This window comes from Cervus elaphus, chromosome 29, assembly GCF_910594005.1.
Source record: "Cervus elaphus chromosome 29, mCerEla1.1, whole genome shotgun sequence".
NCBI classification, from domain to species: Eukaryota; Metazoa; Chordata; class Mammalia; order Artiodactyla; family Cervidae; genus Cervus; species Cervus elaphus.
In genome coordinates this window covers 6,440,220-6,448,232 of record NC_057843.1, presented here as the reverse complement: position 1 = coordinate 6,448,232, position 8,013 = coordinate 6,440,220, and the positions used below count along the sequence as shown (strand labels likewise).

The following is an 8,013-nucleotide window of genomic DNA, read 5'->3' as shown; positions in this document are numbered from 1 at the left end:
ACAGTTACTGGTACTTATAACCAAAGGATTTGCTGGAACCAAGTTATTTATCTTTTAATATTAATTATAATCTCTCAAGCACCTAAAAATTGTTAATATTAAAATATTCCTCATATTATGATCACATTGGAGAAGGAAGTGGCAACCCACTCCAGTATTCTTGCCTGGGAAATCCGAAGGATAGAAGAGCCTGGCGGGCTACATTCCATGGGGTCTTAAAAGAGGTGGACACAACTTAGTGACTAAACAACACACACACACACACACGAAGGAAATGACAACTCACTCCAGTATTCTTGCTTGGAAAATCCCATGGACAGAAAAGCCTGGCTACTGTCAATAGCATCACAAAGAGTAGGACACAACTGAAGCGACTTAACATAGCATGATCACATACGCACAGAATTATAGAGGTTGTCCCCCAAATGTCACTTTACTGTCAACTAAGTGTCTAGAAATGTTAAATGTAAATGTACCATTCAAAAATCACAGCCCTTGTTGGACTGTAATTTATACATTTTAAAAAATAAAAAACATAAACACTTTCCTCTTTATCATCTTTTAGAAAGATGCCAGTATTCTAAAAAAAATAAATCTGGAAAATTAATTTTGGAATATACAAAATTGATTTTTCTGAAAAGAAATGGCTTTAAAGTTGACCACCTTTTCTTTAGACATACAATTCTACTTTCCCATTTAGAACCATTGCAGGATTAGAAGCAAAACGAGAAACATCTTTAGTACTATCTCTTCATAGGAAATTTCAGCTTTCTGATAAAGTCACAATAGTATGAATATACTAAGTAATTCATAATAGTGAACTGGCCTTTTGTATATTTAATCCATTCTTTCTGAACAACATTTGGGATTAAGATTTTTTTGTGTGTGATCCAACTCATCATCTGACGCACTTGCTCAGTTGCTTAGTCGGATCCGGCTCTTTGTGACTCTATGCACTGTGGCCTGCCAGGGTCCTCTGTCCATACCAGATCCTCTACATAGTTTCTATTAAAAAAAAAAAACAAACTGTTCTATAACCAACCACAGTCTAGATCTCACTTAAACCTTATTTCATTTGACTTCATTGTGCATCTCAATGTTACTTTTAGATCAGGAAGTACAGCAGAGTGAAGACTTACATGGAGCATAAAAGTAGACTAAATATAGAAATGTTTTCCTGTTTTTTGCTGTGAGGAATAAAGAATAGAAATTGGTGTCAGCAGGGTTGGCTCCTTCTGATGGTTGTAAGGGAAAGATCTATTCCAGACCCTCTTCCTTAGCTTGTAGATGTCCATCCTCTCCCTGCCTTTTCACATCATCTTACCTCCATGCCTGACTCTATGGCCAGACTTAACCTTTCTTCTTACAAGGATACTAGTCAGATTAAGGGTCCACCCAGTTCCAGTATGACCTCATCGTAACTAATTACGTTTGCAATGACCCTATTGTCAAATAAGATCAGTTACAACTGTGCTATAAAAACACACAAAAATCCAAATTAAAAAAATCATACATTATTCAAATAGCAACAAAAAGATCACTAATACCTTAGTTTTCAAATTTATTTTTAAACTCAGTGATACTAAGTACACGAATAACATTGTGCAACTAACATCATTTCCATTTTCAAAAACCTAGTTTTTTTTTTTTCTCCTTTTTTTTTGTTTTTTTTCTTTTAAAATATGGAACGCTTCACGAATTTGCGTGTCATCCTTGCGCAGGGGCCATGCTAATCTTCTCTGTATCGTTCCAACCTCAGTATATGTGCTGCCGAAGCGAGCACAAAACCTAGTTTTTATTAATAAATCTAGATCGATAGCTGCTGGAACTGAGGTTCAACCGAGTAGGATAACTGTATATAAACCAAATAGGAGCACGCAGTCTAACAAATGCCAGCGAACTTACTGAGAAAAAACAGAATATTTAAAATCTGTTGAAACCAACTGTCACTGTAACATATGCGCCAACAGGAAAAATAACCCTCCAAGCTAAATACGAAACAGAAAAAGCTTAAGATGTCAGTCAACGTCCTCCTACCCCTGGAAGGGCGACTGGTAACAACTGGAAGCAGTAAGTTAAGGTCGCTTGGATGCGCTCGCCCCAGAAACTAAAACGAAGGTTCGTAACTTGGGCTTGGAGAACCCTTGAAACGACAGGGCACGCTTAAATGCGGTGGGGGGTGCAGAGCGTTCACGCGATCTTCGACAGGAAGGTTTTAAAAACGACCTTATTGCAGGGACCGGACAGGGACCATCGCGGTGACAGCGGGCGGGCCTTAAAGGACGGGGTCGCAGGGCTTAGAACCCTCGGCGGAGCGATCCGGTGAGGGATGATGGGCGAAGGATGGATGTGAGGTGTAGACCTAGCCCCGGGTTCGTGGCCCGGGAACTAGGCCCGGATGCAGGGGCGGGGCCGGGAAGACACCGCCTACCGGCGTCCCTATTTACCCCGGAATATGACGCCCAGACAAAGAAAGAGGGAAGAGGGGTCCCGCAGGGACTTCACAGGCGTGGCTATAGCCCCGAAGGGTCGGGAACATCTCCCCCCACCCTTCTCCGGTCCGCGCCACCCGTCTTCCTCAGGTCCTACCCAAGCCTCTGCGACAACCGGCGGGGCTGGCCGTCGGCCGCAGCGCACGCTCCTCAACCTGCCCATTTGTTATTCTCTGGATGGGGCGGCGACCAGCGAGCCGGGAGCCTGCGCTGCGGGCCGCGCTGGGGCGGGGGATAAACAAGATCGGGGCCAGCAGGGACATTACTTCTGCCGCCTCAGCGCCGGCAAACCAAGTACCGAGAACCCGGAAGATCTGCCCTGCGGCTCGCGACTGGGAATTTTTAAATCTGGCTGGGTTTATCCCGCGGGCCAGCCACGCCCCGCGCCGCCTGCCTCAGCCAGTCAGCGCCAGGCCCGCCATTTTTCAAACCCTCTTCTGGCCGCCAATCAGGATCGAGTAGCACATTCCTCTCTTGACCGGTTCTAACGGGTCTGGGAGTTAACGACCCGGGCGACCCACCGAACCTGCTAGGCTGCGGCTGGGGGGGACGGACCTGGTGACATACCGACCAATAGAAAGCCGTCTTGGTGAGGGGGCGGGGCCTCCTCGTGTTTGAATAATCCCCAGGGCCAATCGGAGAGGCGGGGGAGTGGTCTGTGACCCGGCTCGTCAAGTTGCCGTGGCGCGGAGAAGTCTGCAAAACAAGAGGCGGAGGATTGCGTTAGCGACGAACCAGTTCACGCCGGAGCCGGGGCAGCAGCGTCGCGGTGAAACGCGGCCGCTGCGCGGAACTCTGAGGAAAATCTTTCGCCAGGCAAGAGCCCGCTCTGGGCCCTGGGTGCGCGGTCGGCTGGCCTCCTTTAGTAACGGCTTGCTGGGGCGCCGCGGCTGCTGGGGTAGAGCCCCGCCGGTGGTTTCCGGGTGCGGGCCTGACGGGCCGGGCTGCGGAGGCGGGAAGCTCGGTCGAGCCCGGCTCCGGAGTCTTTTGAACGCGGGGCGCGAGGCAGCAGCTGGGAACGCGGCTCGCGGCGTGGAAGCCCGGGGCTTTCCTGTCAGGAAGGGCTGGGCTGGGGCGGGCGGCAGGCCCGCGAGTGTGGCGTGGGGGAGGGCGGGGGCGTTTGGGCGGGAAGCAGCCCCGCCCGCCAGCGCCCGACCGCTCTCCCGCCAGGTGGACACGCCGCCTCCGCCGCAGCAGCAGCATCATGGGGAAGGGCGACCCCAACAAGCCGCGGGGCAAGATGTCTTCGTACGCCTTCTTCGTGCAGACCTGCCGCGAGGAGCACAAGAAGAAGCATCCCGACTCCTCAGTCAATTTCGCAGAGTTTTCCAAGAAATGTTCCGAGAGATGGAAGGTGAGCCCGGGGCGCCCGGGGGCCTCACGCGGGCGGGTGGCCGTGACTTTGAACTTCCCCTCGCGACTGACGCGCGCGCATGTTTTATTACGAGTTTGAAATTCAGGACTTAGGGTGCTTGTTTATTTTAAGGGAACTGAGGCAAAACGGTCCTTATTGAGGAAAACCGGGAGCTAAAGAGGATCACGCTCTTTTGGAGACGGATGCGGGTTTCGAGCCCTGCTATATATTCACTCCTCTTTTTATGCTTACAGACCATGTCGGCCAAGGAAAAGTCCAAGTTCGAAGACATGGCAAAAAGTGACAAAGCTCGCTACGACAGGGAGATGAAAAATTATGTCCCTCCTAAAGGTGACAAGAAGGGAAAGAAAAAAGATCCCAACGCTCCGAAAAGGCCTCCGTAAGTGTCTTTTAAAAGCAACCGAATTGCCCCCCCCCCCCCGCCTTTTTCATTCAGTTTATTACAACTCTGTTCCTTCCTTTCAGATCTGCCTTCTTCCTGTTTTGCTCCGAACATCGCCCAAAGATCAAAAGCGAACACCCTGGCTTATCCATTGGGGATACTGCAAAAAAATTGGGTGAAATGTGGTCTGAGCAGTCAGCCAAAGATAAACAGCCGTATGAACAGAAAGCAGCTAAGCTAAAGGAGAAATACGAAAAGGTGTGTTGTTCTCACTTTTTTTTAAGCCAGTGTGAAATCCAGTAATATTTTCTAAATGAGTATGTTAGATATAAGCTGTAGAAATTTGGGAGCTATACATAGTTCTGTGTTAATGGTTTTCAGCTTTGTTTTGAAAAGGTCTAGTGAGAATTGTACACTTAGGCAACACAAGCTAATTGAAACTTCTCTTTTGACGGAAACCAATGTCTGTAGCATTGGTAGGTTGGTGCATTCAGACTCATTTGTAGTAAAATAGAGGTCTCTTAGTTGAAAAGACTGGAGGGCCAAATGTTTTATGTAGATATATCTAAGATGTGAAGTTAGGGGGTGGGCTATTTGAGATTAACAGATAATGGTAGTGAAAGTACTGACATCAGTCTAATACACCCCAGTTATTTTACGTCATTAGCTTTCTAAGACCTAGGGGGATCAAATGCTCTCAAAACCCGAGTTTTAGACTGTCATTGGGGTTATTGGCCAATAATTGCAGATTGTTTACAACTTAGTGGTTTTCACGGTTGGGTAATGACACCGGATGCTGATTTTATTTTTTTTAACTATTTCAGGATATTGCTGCATACCGTGCCAAGGGCAAGAGTGAAGCGGGAAAAAAGGGCCCTGGCAGGCCGACAGGCTCAAAGAAGAAGAATGAACCAGAAGATGAGGAGGAAGAAGAGGAGGAAGAAGATGAAGATGAGGAAGAGGAAGAGGAAGATGAGGAATAAATGGCTATCTTGTAATGATGTGTGTGGAGTGTGCGTGTGTGCTCAGGCAATTGTTTTGCTAAGAATGTGAATTCAAGTGCAGCTCAATATTAGCTTCAGTATAAAAACTGTACAGATTTTTGTATAGCTGATAAGATTCTTTGTAGAGAAAATACTTTTTTAAAAATGCAAATTGTGGCTTTTTGAGGGGCTACTACATACAGTTAGATTTTCAAGCTTCTGATGTTAAATGTTTCTAAATATTTAATGGTTTCTTTAATTTCTTGACTTGTGTATGGTAGCACAGCAAACTCATAGAAATTAGCATCAATAGCAAATTTTGGGTTTTCTAGAACGAGAATGTTGTGTTTTCTTTTTTAAAAAAAATTTTGTAATAAAATTATATATATTATTTCTATTGTCCTTGTCTTATATGCTAAATTAGCTTTTACTTTCATGGTCTGGAGCCATGTCACTTTTTTGTTTTTCTGCCTAATAGTTCTTAGACATGGTTGATTTAGTAAAATGTTTTGTTAAAAGTCAAACATGCCCATATTCATATTTACACAGAGCGTTCTTTAAAAATCAGTTCTGGAATTTAATGAACTTTAAAAATTTATGCAGTCTTATACACTGAGCAAGTTTTGTTCTTGACATTTATGTTCATTTGTTAGCTAACTTGTCCCTTGGGTTTTTTCTTTTTAGTTCACATTTTAAGATTTCAAAAATCAGTGTGGTCTTAAGCCTAGAAATCTGGGTAACTAACCCAAGAAAGCTTTTGAGATGATTATTGTGATTTTCCATGACTAACGAGATGAAATTCCACTAGGATTTCTATTTACAGGTGAAAGCAGTTATTAAGAAATGCTCATTTGAGAAAGCAGTTGCTTGTATTTGAATTAGGTAACTATTTCAAATCGTTACCAAGTTATTAGTGAAAGTTGGCCAAGTGTTGGCTGGAAGAGTATAGAAGAAACCTATTGGTTGGTAGTTTGACAGTTAAACCTTACAATCTTGGTTACCTATTCTAGTTTTTACAATAGAAACCAAAATTCTTAATACGAACCATGGGAGCCTTGGTTGTCTATCTTATGCCATATTCAGAGTAAAATATTTGAAGGTTTCTTTCTTACACAACATTGTTAAATGGGAGGTGTAAGTTAACAGCATAAATCCCAGAGCAGATGGACTCAGGTAAAATCTCCAAACTTCTTATGTTGGCCCTCCATTATCATATCACAGTTGTTATTTGGGGGCCTTTTCTGATCCTAAAAGTTTTACGTGTCTAAAAACTATTTCCTGATGTTAGGTGACTTAACACTAAAATATTGTGGGGTAATGTTTTTCCTCAGCTCTACCAAATCCTGTGTGGACTTTGCCTCTGGGTTTATTTCTCTCCATTTATGTATGGGGCCAATATCTACTTCGAAGTGTTCTGATGATTAAGAATGTATTTACAAGTACTTTACAATAGTCCTTAATGCTTAGAAAAGATACTAGTTTCTAAAATTGAAATACAGGGAAAGTCTGTTTCTTCAGGATTTTTTTAAAAATTAGATTCATGAAGCAGACCTATCAGGCTCCTTGTCACTTTTTGAGATTTTTTGGGACTACTTTCATTTTGTTCTTTAAATGAAATAAATTTTAAATGTGTAAGCTAAGAATGACACATTTTTTAAAAAATGAGCTGCTGCGTAATCTCAGCATTTGCGATGAGTCCTCATTTGATATTTTCTATTAAGTGTTGATCAAAATTTGCAACACCCTTGTTTTTAAGACTAAATGACTTCAGGGAGTGGTTATGTCGGAAAGCATTAAAACACGGGTAAGAATCAGGTTCTATTCCAGACCAGTCAGTACTTGGAGGGTGTGCTTATGAAGACCATACCCCTGTTTTTTTTTAAAAACAAGTCATTTCGTTATGTAAATGGGCTATATAGTGGGTAGTTTACAATCTTGATTTCCAACTACCAGCTTCTCCCAAGAGGCAACTCCAGGAGTACAATGATACGTCCTTCAAGAGAGACGGAAGCACAATAGTCATGTGATTTCATATGTGTTAATATTATACAAAGGAAGCTTACTATATATGTTGTCCTTCCCCTTAATTCTCATTTTAGGTTCTTGGCTCAACAGAATTGCCACATTTCACTTAAATAGCCATCTGCATAGTACCCCACTGAATAGATCATAATTTAACCAGTTCCCTAAAGATAGTTATGTTTGAATTTTTTTGCTTTAAGAACATTGCCATGAATATCTCATAGTTATGATTTCAGAAATTTCTATAAAAAGCATTTAAAAGTTTGCACATTAAAAAATGTGCTAATTATAATAGCTAAAACCTGTAGTTGGTATACGCTGGAACCTGCTCTCTGGCTGTTAACTTGCTGAAACTTGCCAAAATTGCTCTCAGAAGTTGTACTGAAACATACTCCACAGCAATGACTACTGTTTCAGAGGACCTGTTTCCTCAGCAACGTTATCAGTCTCAAACTTAATCTTTGCTATCCTGATAAATAAAAAATGGTTCCTCCTATTATGAATTTAGCATATTTTTATGTTAAAGAGCCATTTGTATTTCCCATGGCCTTCTGTCTCATTGGTCTTTTTTTAGTCATTTGTGGGAAATGAAGATGACCCTTTGTGACATGCATTGTAAATATAGGTATTTTTTCTTTGTTGTCTTTTGACTTTATGATGCTTGTTTTCGTACAAAGATTTATTTTTATGAGGCAAATTTATCCTTTAGTGGCCTTGGGAGACCTTTCCCAAAGTTATCTTTGCTTTCGTCTTACTTAA

At 42.8% G+C, this 8,013-nt stretch overlaps 1 protein-coding gene and 1 non-coding gene across 3 annotated transcripts; one reads left to right on the top strand and one right to left on the bottom strand.

Moving 5' to 3' along the window:
• Positions 1-1,676: 1,676 nt before the first annotated feature.
• On the bottom strand, positions 1,677-1,783 carry LOC122686408. Its single transcript, XR_006338768.1, has one exon. It is a non-coding gene; the product is annotated as a U6 spliceosomal RNA (small nuclear RNA).
• Positions 1,784-3,140: 1,357 nt separating this feature from the next.
• On the top strand, positions 3,141-5,623 carry HMGB2 (high mobility group box 2). 2 transcript variants are annotated; one of them, XM_043891267.1, is made up of 5 exons: positions 3,141-3,308; positions 3,663-3,846; positions 4,101-4,246; positions 4,333-4,507; positions 5,074-5,623. In XM_043891267.1, the coding sequence occupies exons 2-5, from the start codon at positions 3,697-3,699 to the stop codon at positions 5,230-5,232; spliced, it is 630 nt and encodes a 209-aa protein (XP_043747202.1). In that variant the 5' UTR covers positions 3,141-3,308; positions 3,663-3,696; the 3' UTR covers positions 5,233-5,623. The 2 variants fall into 2 exon arrangements, with proteins under 2 accessions (XP_043747202.1, XP_043747203.1); XM_043891268.1 differs by having other exon boundaries at positions 3,157-3,332.
• The last annotated feature ends 2,390 nt before the right edge of the window (positions 5,624-8,013 follow it).